General features: G+C 26.3%; 1 protein-coding gene across 7 annotated transcripts in view; it reads left to right on the plus strand.

Annotated features, from left to right (window-relative positions):
- Nucleotides 1–12,571, plus strand: part of LOC145190426 (phosphatidylinositol phosphatase PTPRQ-like) — a 32,550-nt gene that overhangs the window by 17,470 nt on the left and 2,509 nt on the right. For 6 of the 7 annotated variants that reach the window (XM_090091183.1, XM_090091182.1, XM_090091186.1 and 3 more), the window contains exons 7-18: nt 90–248; nt 2,754–2,930; nt 3,477–3,749; nt 4,085–4,378; nt 5,533–5,823; nt 6,238–6,406; nt 7,105–7,238; nt 8,978–9,203; nt 9,319–9,464; nt 9,872–10,165; nt 10,240–10,545; nt 12,050–12,495. In XM_090091183.1, the coding sequence (XP_089947309.1) occupies nt 90–248; nt 2,754–2,930; nt 3,477–3,749; nt 4,085–4,378; nt 5,533–5,823; nt 6,238–6,406; nt 7,105–7,238; nt 8,978–9,203; nt 9,319–9,464; nt 9,872–10,165; nt 10,240–10,545; nt 12,050–12,495 (2,915 nt within the window). Of the gene's footprint in view, nt 1–89; nt 249–2,753; nt 2,931–3,476; nt 3,750–4,084; nt 4,379–5,532; nt 5,824–6,237; nt 6,407–7,104; nt 7,239–8,977; nt 9,204–9,318; nt 9,465–9,871; nt 10,166–10,239; nt 10,546–12,049; nt 12,496–12,571 lie in introns of those variants that run through there. The other variant, XM_090091187.1, reaches the window with a different exon arrangement.

Raw genomic sequence — 12,571 nt, forward strand, 5'->3', positions numbered from 1 at the left:
GAACCATTTTATCAAATTTCTGTTTTACGTTCTTATTCAATATATGCTTCCTTTTTAACCTTCATCTTATAATTGTGATTGTATTTTAGCTGATGTTATGTTTGTAATAAAAGCTGTTGATTCATACTATGGAATAGGGTTTGATGATAATTCTAATTCAATTGGTGTAAAATATCTTGATGGTATACCAATTTTATCAAGTTTTAAAATTTTCACAAAATTCAAAAGTTTCACTGGATCAGTTTTAGGTAAGTCTTCATTCCTTTTTTAATTAAAGTTTTTCTGAAAAAAAAAACAACACTTTTTTAAACAAGTGATTATGTTCTACCTTTTTGAGTAAAAACATAAATTTATTAATTGCATGACCTAGTTAAAAGGTTGACCAACTTAAAGTAAAACATGGTTTAGCTTTAATAGCACAATATTTGAAGGTACATAAAATTGGATTTAATGAGGTGATAAAGTTTTTTTTTTGCAATCAAAAGAACACAAAAATGTTTATTAGATTTTTGTCAAACTTCATGATCATTGTCTTACAGTTGAGACTTGAAATGCTTTCTTCAAAATCTTTTTCCAATTGTTCTTAAATTCTGGTGCATTTCTCTTCTTGTTTACATAGTCTTTTTTTTCATCTAAATAATTGCACTCAATTTGTGCATAATGCAAACTAGCTACATCTTGCCATAAGATAACATCATCATTTTGTTTCAGTTGGTTTGTGAATGGAACTAGACTCTCCTTGACACACATTTAAAGTTTAACATGCTTGTTAAGTTGACACGAGGCTCAGAAACATGACAACCCTGTGTAATTGTCTGCTACAACCAAATATTTATTTTTGAACTTCAACTTTCTATTTGCTTTAGCTTCAATATCAACCTCAAAATACTGAAAATATTTTATTACTCATTACCTGTTACCTGAGATGGAGTTTTAAATTGGCACTAATAAAGTTTCATTCACTAGTAAAGAACAGAATGCTTATAAAATCTTCTAAGTGATCTTTCAAGATTTTTTCTTTTCTTTTTTTTTTTCTCTCGATTTTACACATATTTTGGATTAAAGAGCTTCTTCATAGATTTAATTCTCAATTTCTTCTCCACACTAATTTTCAAAGTTTTGGGTTTACTGGCTGTCAAATGTTCACTAATATTGGGCTTGTTAATATAATAGCTTTTGATTTTCTTCAGCTGCTTACCAGTCAAAACATATGTTGTGGTCCTAATTTTTTGAGTGTTCAATCTTACCAGTATCAGGATAATTTTTCAATATTTTTTTTTTTTCTTTACATAATCTTTGAAGTGATTGATTGTTGGCTTTTCATCTTAATTATTGTTCAAGAAAAAAATGATTTATTTTAGAATTTTCTTCATACATTTACAATTATTTATACAATTTTCTTCATACATTTAAATCTATTGCAATGACAAAACTGGTTGATTTAATATTTGATTTAGTAAAACTCAGTACTTAAAAAAAGGAAGAAAGAAAGAAATGAGTGCTTTAAACACAGCCTATGTGAACATCTAGAAATTAAACTTTTACTGCTTCTGAATTTCCTTGGTTTGTAAAAAGCCAGTAAAATTGTTTTAAAAAGATCATAATTACATAATTACATAATTTAAAAAGTTTAAAAAAAGCCAACAACAAAAATAAAAATGAGCAAAAAGTTTTAATTTTCTTAATTCTTCTTTTCTTAAAATTAAGCTTTTTACAAGTTTTTCTGATACATGTATATTGACTGATTTTAATGTATATTTCCTTGTAGCATTTTGTAATTAGTTAAAGATATCAGTATGTTCATTTCCTTGGTTTTTGAGGAAATTTTTATTTCTTTCAAGGACCTAATTTTTCCACTTTTTCATAATTCCCCACTATTTTTTTTTTTTTTTTTTTAATTTAACTAAAATAGAACTTAAAAAAATTTATTTTAAATTTTTATGTCTTTAAAGATAGTGCAATCCTAAATTTCTAGGAGCTTCAACAGCAAAAATTTGATTGTTGTTCAAACTCCTGGAAAAGTTCCTCAATTTACTGCTCTGGTTTCACTGCCCAATTAAAAATTTATTAGTTACATAACAGTCACAACTAATCATCTAGATATAATAGTATTCTGAATGTAACTAAACATCAAACTTTTCATATTGTTTTTTACAGACTTTTTATATTTATTGAACTTTTTTTTTTAATTTTTTTCCTTAACTTTTTAAAAAGAATGTTTAGAAACAGTTTTAATATTAAAGTTACCAGCAATATTTGGTTATTATTTTTAATTACAAAAAGCATCAAATCTAATTTCTTTAAAAACTTATATTTTCAGAAAAATATTATAGCATTCAAATTTGCAGTGTCATTTAATACACATAAATTGAATGGTATAATCTTTTTCTGCAAATTTGAATGCAATAGTTTTTTATTATTTTTGCAGAGTTTTAAAAATTTATTGATTTAATTGAGTGACATAATTAACTCGAAAAATTTTAAAACTCTGCAAAAATGATAAAAATAAGAAAATAAGTCAGTTTTCTGGTTTTCATGTTTAAAAAAAAAAAACATTCTTCTCAAACTAAAAAGTTTAGATTATCTTTGTATTTTTTGTGAAATGTTGAGAAGTTTTTAAAATTGTTTTAGTTATTAAAATTTCTGTTAGGTGAACATGCTGATGTGAATTATACAAATCAAAGTTTTATAAGAGATGATGGTAATTGTGGCTCATTTGATTTTTAAAATTGTTTTATTAAAATTTCTGTTAGGTGAACATCCTGATGTGAATTATACAAATCAAAGTTTTATAAGAGATGATGGTGATTGTGGCTCATTTGATTTTGGTGATTGTGGAAAAGGATATTATCAGTCATATTGCACAGTTAAAGGAAATTTGTCAAAGTATTTTTGCCCTGATCAACAAACCTGTAACAAGTATTGCAAATGTAATAAGCTTTTTTGAATTAAAAAAAAAAAATTGTAGGTATTATAATGTTTGTTTTTGACTGCAGTTGTGCATGCCTTAAAAGAAAAAGGTTTTTAATTTTAAAGCTTATTGCTATACATTTAATTTTTATTAACTCTTTGATTCCTGATTTATTTGAACTTTGTTAAAATATTGAATCTATTTAATTTTACTGTAATATCATTATGAATACATTTATTTTATATACGTAACCAAAATATAATTTTATTCAGAAAATAAGAAAATCAATGCAAGATTGGTTAAGATAAACATAAGTTAAACTTTAATAATTTTTTAACGTGTGAATCTTCATGTTGATGACAACACAAAGCTCTACACTGTTGAAAAACTAGTAAAGTTTAACTTATGACAGTCTCACTCATCAAATTTTTTCAAAGGGCTAGCTATATGCTTAATTAATCATTAGTATGATTGATTAGCCTGTACTCTACTTACCTTCTATTCTTTTTTTAATTAAATGTTAAAAAATACATTATAAAAATACATATTATTAATTGTTTTTTAGTAACTCCAACATTAATGGATATTTTGGATGTAACTAATTCATCAATCAAAATTATTTGGGCACCCTTCCTGAAATATCCAATAACAGGATACGAGTTACAGTATAGAGAAATCAACAGTGATTGGAGTACAACTGCATATCAAACTAAATTATTAAGTTTTAGTTTTCAAAAACTTATGCCTAATGTAACTTATGAAATACGCCAAAGAATTGTTTCAAATATTCCACTTGGGGAAATATTGTATTCACAGCTATTAGTGAAAACAAGAACAGGTGTTACTCTTTAACTTCCACTTTTAGTTAACTTTGAACATCACATGGTATCTTGTTTAACTATACATGATTAATATTAAATTCTTCACAAAAACCTAATTGTTCATTATTTTGATGAAAGATTCTTTTAACAATCTGTTTATCGAATATTATAATTGCACTCTTATATCAATGTTTTTCTACAAGAATACATGATTACATGCATGATTGAATTCTAGCAATTCAAATAAAGTTTGCTAAAACAAGTTTTTTGTTTATAGGTATTGGTTTATCAAAATAAATGTTAAGTCTGTGAAACATGTTTGTCCCATTTACAGTAATTTTTTTCTTTTAAGTACCTGAGGTTGGTCCTGATATAAAAACAGTGAGTGACCTATCCCGATACTCTGTGCTGATTACAGTTAGTGATTTTCCTAAAAGCCTTTGGAATAGTATAAGTCTTGACAGTTTATATCCATATATTATTAAATGTAAGCAAGTGGATAATCAAAAAGTACTTTTTTACTCTAAAAATTTGGAGATATCAAATTTGGAAAGCTTCACTGTGTACGAGTTTTCTGTTGCAGTCAAGAATGAATATGGAATTGGGTTGTTTGGCAACAGCTACAAACACCAAACTCAAGAGGATGGTAAGATATCAATTTAAAAGTATTTGTTTAAATTTCTAGATGTTTTATGTTGATTAGAAAACTATATTTAATAAAAAAAATTTTTTAAAAAGGAAAAAAATATGATTTTGAAGAATAGTTGAGATATGAGCCTTTGAAATGTTGCTCTGGGATAGTTTGTAATTATCTTTGCAAAATGAAACCCTTTTTAGTATTTGATAAGTTTTTGATAATCTGTAAGGCTTTTTACTCAATCTCTATCAAGTTGAGGTATGAAAACTGCACCAATATTACAAATAATGCTGCAGTTTTTTTTAGTTTTGCAGAACTTTAGGATTGCTTTATTTTTTTCATATTTTTTTTTCATGAGAAAAAACTGATCTAACTTAACATTATGCTTTATTGCTTGCTAAAAGTGCTTATCAACCTTCTAAAAACCAAATCTAAAAACTTAAAATTTTAAAACCAGACAAGCTTGGACTTTTGGAACAATTACAGTTCCTCAGAGGACTCAGGAATTACTCTCCAAATAATTTATTTAAAGGCTCTTTTTCAATTATGATTAAAATAATTTGAAGCCATTTTTCTATCATATCTTACAATTTGATTTTATAAATCTATGACATCCAGCTAAATATTGTTAGCTCTAACTGGTTTATTCCTCTTATACATTGTTAAAGTAATTATTCTTTCAGAAAAACTTTTGCTCGTAAAAAAAAAAACATTTAAATAATTTAATAGCAGTTCTTATTATCTTATATATTTAAGTTGAATACTGTTCTGCCAAACTAACTGCACAGTGTACAATTTCAGGAACAGTTTTCTCTAGAGTTATCTGTTTAAATAATCAGCTCAATGCTTGAAAACAAACATTACTTTAACACAAATCTTATTTATGTACATCAATTTGTTTTCTACTTGTTTTCACTAATTTCACTAAATAAAAGGAGAAAGATTTTCACAAATTTTGATGATGGTTTACTATAATTTTTAAGAGACAACTTTTGGCTATCATTTCCTAAAAATATATTTATCTTAATTTTTAAATATATTTAAAAATTATGATAAATATATTTTTAGGAAATGTTAATAAATATTTTATAAATATCGTTTTAAAATGAGGAAATGTTTTTGTTTCACTACATTAGCTGATTGTTTTTTTATAATTCTTCCAGTTCCTACTGGCCCTCCACTCAACTTTTCAGTAATAACGGCTAGTTATTCAAGAATGAATTTGTTTTGGAGTGAAGTTGAATTTAGCAAGCGCAAAGGTTTTATACGAAATTACACCTTTTGGTGCTCTAGCTCAAACACATCAACTGCCAAAGCAGTAGCTAATGAAACTAATTTTTATGGATATGTAGATGGGTTGTTACCTGATACAAAGTATGTGTGTAAGATAGCTGCTTGCACACTTGCTGGTTGTGGTGTTGAAATAGAACTATCTAATAAAACATTTCCAGGGAGTAAGTTTCACAGTTTTATTCATTTTTATTTTTTTATTTTTTTTTTTTATGCTTTTTTGTATTGTTTTTTTTTTCACACAAAATGAACATTTATTCTTGAATTTTCACACAAAATGAACATTTATCCTTGGAGTATTGTAGTATTTAATAATACAACTTAATCAAGGCTGAAGTTAAAATGCAGTAAAAGAACCAAAAAAATTTTTCTAAATTGTAGTGCAAAATAATTTTTAAAAACAGGAATAATCTTGAAACTGATTTTTCTTTTTTTGTTTTTATAAATCATATGAGAGGTATAAGAATTTGGTTTTATTGTTTATTTGGTTGAAGTTGCAAATCCATGTTTTATGTCAATAAACATTTTTATTCAAAACAAAGAGTTATTGTTCAAATATTTTTTTGATACATTTTTAGTTCCACAAACCAGCCCAAATATTTTTTATGGCAATTACATCAACTCTTCTTCAATCTGTGTGAAGTGGTATGATATCCCACCAAATATGTGGGTGATAAATGAAAGTCGGGAATTTTGTATTGATATTGAAAAAGATGCAAAGCTTCTTCGTAAGAATATATGTGTTGCGTAGGTTGAAATTATTTTTAATTCAGCATAAAGGGATTTACACTGGCTTTACTTTGCAAATAAAACTAATATTCAATTGCAATTAAACTAGTATTTAAAAAGAGTTTAGTCAATTTTGGACTAATATCCCAAAAAATTCTTCCTCGAGTAATTACTATAAAAAGTTTCTTATTTTACATTTATCGCTAAGGTTTTGTATCAGAGTATGTAATTGATAGTTATAATTTTACAACTAAACCTTTTAGATTATTATCTAGAATAGTTGCATTGAATAGCATCAAAGTTCTAAATGGTTCTATTATCTGGGTCTTGTTCTAAGGTTTAATTTAAAAAACATAATTCAACAATAGAAACTAAAAGTTGATGTTTACTTTAACATAATCCAAAATATAATTCAATTTAAAAGTGTAAGTTTAAAATCCCAATATCTTATCTGCTAAGATACCCAGAGACAAAATCTTTTTTAAAAATTCTTAAGAATTTATATAGACTTTTGGGAATCTACTGGTCTTATAGAACTTTTTTTAGATTCAATTTGTATTAATATTTTTAAATTTTAATTTTTCAATTTGTATTAGACTTTTAAAACATAGATTTTTAGCAGATAATTTTCAAAAACCTTCCTTCAATATTATCTATAATGCTTTGATAAGCTAATTTTAGCTCTGTGAATTTTAAACTTTTAAATTTTTGTATAGTTATGGCAATAAAGAATACAGTCTTGACATTCATGGCCTTCCTCCATATACAATATTCAAAGTTTGGGTCTATGCCAAAAATAAGGCTGGTATAGGTAAAAAACAGAATATCACTGTTCAAACTGACGAGATGCGTAAGTATATTTGTTTGCAATAAAATGCTATAAAATGTTGTCTATGAAGCTTAAAAAAAATCTTCTGCTCTGATTACAAATTTTCAAAGTGCCTTATTTTTGTTGTTGGTGGTGGTGCTGTTGTTAATGCGTTTTTATTTTAGATGACAATGGGGTCAATCAGACCATAACATATTTATCTCTGAAAATTACTTGATCTTTACGTTATTTATAGTTCATGATAAAAATCATAATAGTAAAAAAGACACCTTTCAGTAATTGAAATTCTGCTGATTCAGCATTTTTGACAACTGATAATTGGAACAATTTTGACCTTAAATTTGACAATGATTGATGTAACCTTCTTAAAACTTGGTATTACTGTATTTTTGCTCAAGGAATTTCAAAATGGCTTTTTTAGGATCCTATTAAAAGAAGAAATGCCTTGCTTTTACAATTTAATTTAAAATTTCATAATTTTAAAATAGCTTACTCATTTTTTTAAAAGATGACAGTTGGTGAAAGAATTCTTGTTAGGAAAATGTTAACATTTGATTTTAATGTTTAACAAAAAGCAAGAAAAAAAAGCAAGAATAAAGTAAAGATAAATATATAAAAAGTTTCAAAGTCAAACATTCTCTTAAATGCAAGTAGAAGTTTTTTAAAATACTTGTGGTGTTTTTTAAATATAAATCGCATAAATTGTAGGTACAGCCATATAATGCTGTTGGTTTTACATCATGTTAGGTTATTTCTTTAGTGATCCCTACCCACCAAAATTATAACTGTATGCAATCCAGTCATAATATTGTTGATTTTCTTTTAATTTACTTTGATACAAATGCAATCAAATGTTTCAGTGCAGTGAGCATTGTTAGTTTTTTTTATAACCTGTTATGTTTAAACTAATAATTGTAAAGTAAAGATATCTCCTTGCTCTAAGAATTGTTCTCTAATAAAATTATCTTCTGCTAGTTGTGTTTAAGTGTGGTTATTTTCTTCTTTTAAAAATAGTTTAAAACAGAATCTATTTATCTTGTCTTTAACAAAAGAATACATTTTACTAACTTCTTAAATCTGACCAGAAATTATTTGTTTTAGAATTTTTCAAGACTTTTTCAATGTGTTAACTTTGAGTTTTAGGATTTTTTATGTTAAAATTTATGCATTAAAAATTTTTATGTTTTTTCATGTTTGATAGCATACTTTTATGAAATACTAGAGAGACAAAACTTAAATATAGTTTTTTGAGTTGACCTAAAGTATGTGATACAATTAATTAAGAAGATAATGTAAACATTAATGTATAAGTAAAAGAAAAAAAATTCTAGGTGACAACCTTCATTTTCAATCTGAAAATCAGTAATCTAGAAATTCAATACATTTTTTTAAAATAAATTGTAAAAACAAGGCATTTCCTTAAATGGTAAGATCCCTAAAGTTTTATTTTTGAATTCATTTACCAAAATCCTTGAGAATGTTTAATGTTATCTTTTAAAATTTACTACCAAGGGGTAGTAAATTTTAAAAGATAACATTAAACATTCTCAAGATGTTTCAAAAATTTAGAAACATCTTGAACTGCTGGGTATTTTAGATTCAGAATTTTGTAGTTATGTTTTATATTATAAACTATATGTAATGTAAAAATCAAACAATTTTGAGATATAAGGGTGCAAAGTTGTAATTTTTTTGTTAATGATCTGGCACGAAGTGACTATATGTATAATAAATTTGAACATTCATGAATAATTTTTCAGCTCCGCTTATTCCCCCCAAAAATTTGACATTTTCATCGATTAAAACAAACAGCATGATATTCAACTGGAAACTGCTTGATCGAAGTGAATATTTTGGTGTTATCAAAGGTTATAGTATATTAGTTAAAGCAATTGTGAATGAACAAGATTACAAAAGACCAAAAGACAGAATTCGGCGAGATATATCTTTAGCTGATGTTTACAATGGTAGTGAGATTTTAGAATGGTAAGATTTTCTTGATATTGTTATTTGATATTGTAAAATCTTAAGTAGTTTTGGTAGAACTCTAAGCTGAAAAAAATTTATTTGCATTATTGGTTTGTATTTCTTTGCCATCTAGGTCTAAAAATATTACCATTGCAAATGCTACAAGTATTATAATTTTGAATTTGTTTGGGAATACACAGTACATTGCTAACATATCAGCAAATACAAAATTCCAGGGTGTTTTTAGTTCTGGAAGCATACAAAAAACAGCTGAAGGAGGTAGTTTTTATAAATATTATCACGAGTCTTAGCGTAAGTTCTGGTACCAGTAGAAACACTACAATAATACCATCATAAAAACAATTTTGAATACTAAAAAATTTGTCATTATACTTTATAGTAATTATTCGAGTTATAAGAAAAGACTATCAAACTCATCTTAGGCTTTTTAACACAAGCATTTCTTAGTAGAAAAGACACCAATTAGAGAAAACAAAGTAGTATTTCTATAATTTAATTTTAAGTGTTTATTTTTTAATTCTCTTATTTATGATTATGATTGTATCATGGTGATGATGATTGTTTACTGATAAATAAGATCAATGATCACAATCTAATTTTGTCATTTTGTATGGCTTGTTCAATTGATTTTTGAAATATTTTTTATGATTATTACAAATTTTTAGTGCCACTTATTTCTGTTTTCTATCTTGATTGCTGTGAAAAATCCTTCGATTCTATAACTGTATGCTGGACCCATTCTCCTTCTTTATATCTGCAAGGCACTAGACAAGGTTACAATATATATTATAAAAAAGAAAATGGCATAGGAGTCCAAAATGCTTCAATATCAGCATCAAGTGACATGTACAAGGCATTCGTTTTAGAGCCTATTAGTAATTATGAAATCTCTGTAGCTGCTTATACATCTGTTGGAGAAGGTCCTAAAGCAAGTGTTAACTGTACAACTGATGAGTATGGTAAGTATAGTAACTTTAGATGATTTTTTATGTATCTTTATACATGATATTTTACTTATTTTTATCTATTTTAGTCCCAGATAAGGCCCCTGAAGATCTAAATGTTTTGTCCATGCAGTATCCTGATGGGACCACAGTGACATGGAGTGCTATTCCAAAAGAAAACTGGCGAGGTTTGTTATTGGGGTATAGAATAGCATACAAAGTTTTTGAGCAAGGAGAAGTAGCGTTATTTGATGAAGCTTGGAACTATATTAATACCTCAAGTTTAATTACCTCTATTGTAATCAAAGGCTTAAAAGTTCATGCACGTTATACTTTGAAAATAGCTGGTTATACAAAGATTGGTGTTGGACCATTCAGTAATCAATTTGAGTTTTGTAAGTTATTTACATCTTATTGTTATCTTTTTTATGTAAATAATATAATTGTAAATAAAATGTAAAATAAAAGTAAATTTTAAATAAATAAATAAATAATATAAACAAGTAATTGTAATATATAAAATATCACAATATACTGTAGTGTAATGATTCACAGTAAATAGAATATACAATATGCAATAAAATGAAATACTGAATTGAAACACAAAAGTAAAGGAAGTAAATGGTAATCCTAATGGTTATATTTTTCTGGTTTATTTAGGTAAGCAATAATTTTTAGATTTATGGAGCATTTTTACTTATTTAAATCCATAAATTATTTTGTAAGTATGAAAAGTTGAATTTAAATCCATGAATATCAAAGTATTATGATATCAAATTAAAATATTTGCTAAAGGGTTATTTAGAATATGTAGCTCTTTATTTTTTTGTTGTAAGATTTATTCATCTGTAAAAGAAAGTTTAAGATTTTACCGGCCAACACATAATTTGGTTCAGAAGTTTCTAAGCATTTTAGAGGTGCTGAATATCTATGGGAATGATATGGGTACAATAAACATTTAGAATGAATGTTATTTAATAAGTTACTGATTCTAAGCTTTTATAATTGTTTTTATAATCAACAATGGTTTACAAAGAATATACTGAGCATAAGAGTGAAAGAGATAGTAGAGATGCAGGGCATTTGTTAGAAAAGAGATTGTAGGAAAAAAAAGTACCACTGGTTAGTACGAAACAATTGGCACCAAGGTAAAAAATAAATTCTCTGCATGCTAATCTAGGCTTGATGAAAGAGTTTGAAAGCATCAAACATAAATGGAACTTCCCTCCAATATATGTCAATCTTTTCCTGTCCTAAGAAAAGTTAAAGGCCAGTTTCTTTGATGGTTTTAAAATCAGAAAATTTATAAAAGACAAAAAATTTTTAATTTTTATGAATAGTGATGATTCGTTTGGATGGTCTGTATTATTTGTTTTGAACTTTCTACTGTTGCTTAAAGTATTTTTAAGAAATGACAGCTGATAAATACAAACAAATTGTTGATAACATGCTAGAAAAAAAAATGTAATGTTTAAAAAAATGGACACAATCAATTAGATTAGTTTTCAATCAGTCAATTGAAGAATACAAATTTAATTGAAGAATATAAATTTCAAAATTCAGAGAGAAAAATTTCACTAGAAAAGATACTAGAGATGATGAAATGTTAAGATTATGACTATTTCTAGAACTTAAATCATAGCATTATAAGCAATTTGCTCTTAAAGACACAGAAAAGAACTTTTTTACCATGAAGTTATTGCTTTTTTTATATCCAATATAATATCCTAATTATTGAAAAATTTATTGCTTTTCTTATATTATATATCAATATAATATTCAACACCATATCAAAAATTTCTCAAAAATTCTGAAACAAGAAAACTAGAACTAAAAATTTCGATATTCATTCTTAATTTGTTATTCATGGAGTTCTATTCCTTTTTTAATTTCCTTTAGACACGTGCCATGTTCTAAATCCTGAGATTGAAGTTGAATATATTGAATTAGAACCTTTTGCCTTCTTCCTTACATCACAAAAACCACATGGTGTGATGGTCACTTCAATAGAACAATCATTGCTACAATGTGCTGCATTTTGCCTCTCTTTCTCTCGGAATATTAATGTAGTATATAACAAAATGGAGTTTAATAGTGAGGAATTTGAAAACCGTCGAACACATATGATTAGATTTCCTGTAACAGCTCCTGGAACAACTTTAAATGTTGAGTATTCGCCTATTTTCAGCACTCCAGGTTACATGCTACTTCAAATACAAGCTAGTAAAGAAGAGATTTTGAAAGAAAAGGAAACACAATTTTTGAATTTGATTCAAAAGGGTGTAGCATTGTTTGTACTCTACTTTTTACTGAATTGCTTACTTGGAGTTCTCTTCTACTTTATTGTAACTTCTTTTTTTTTTTTATTGTTCAATTTGATAAACATAATTTTTGATTAGTTTTATTTTTATTCTTTCAAGT

The sequence above is a fragment of the Hydra viridissima genome, unplaced genomic scaffold (assembly GCF_058129835.1).
Source record: "Hydra viridissima isolate aposymbiotic clone 2 unplaced genomic scaffold, HvirCarnegie_v1 scaffold_6, whole genome shotgun sequence".
In the NCBI taxonomy this organism is placed as follows: Eukaryota; Metazoa; Cnidaria; class Hydrozoa; order Anthoathecata; family Hydridae; genus Hydra; species Hydra viridissima.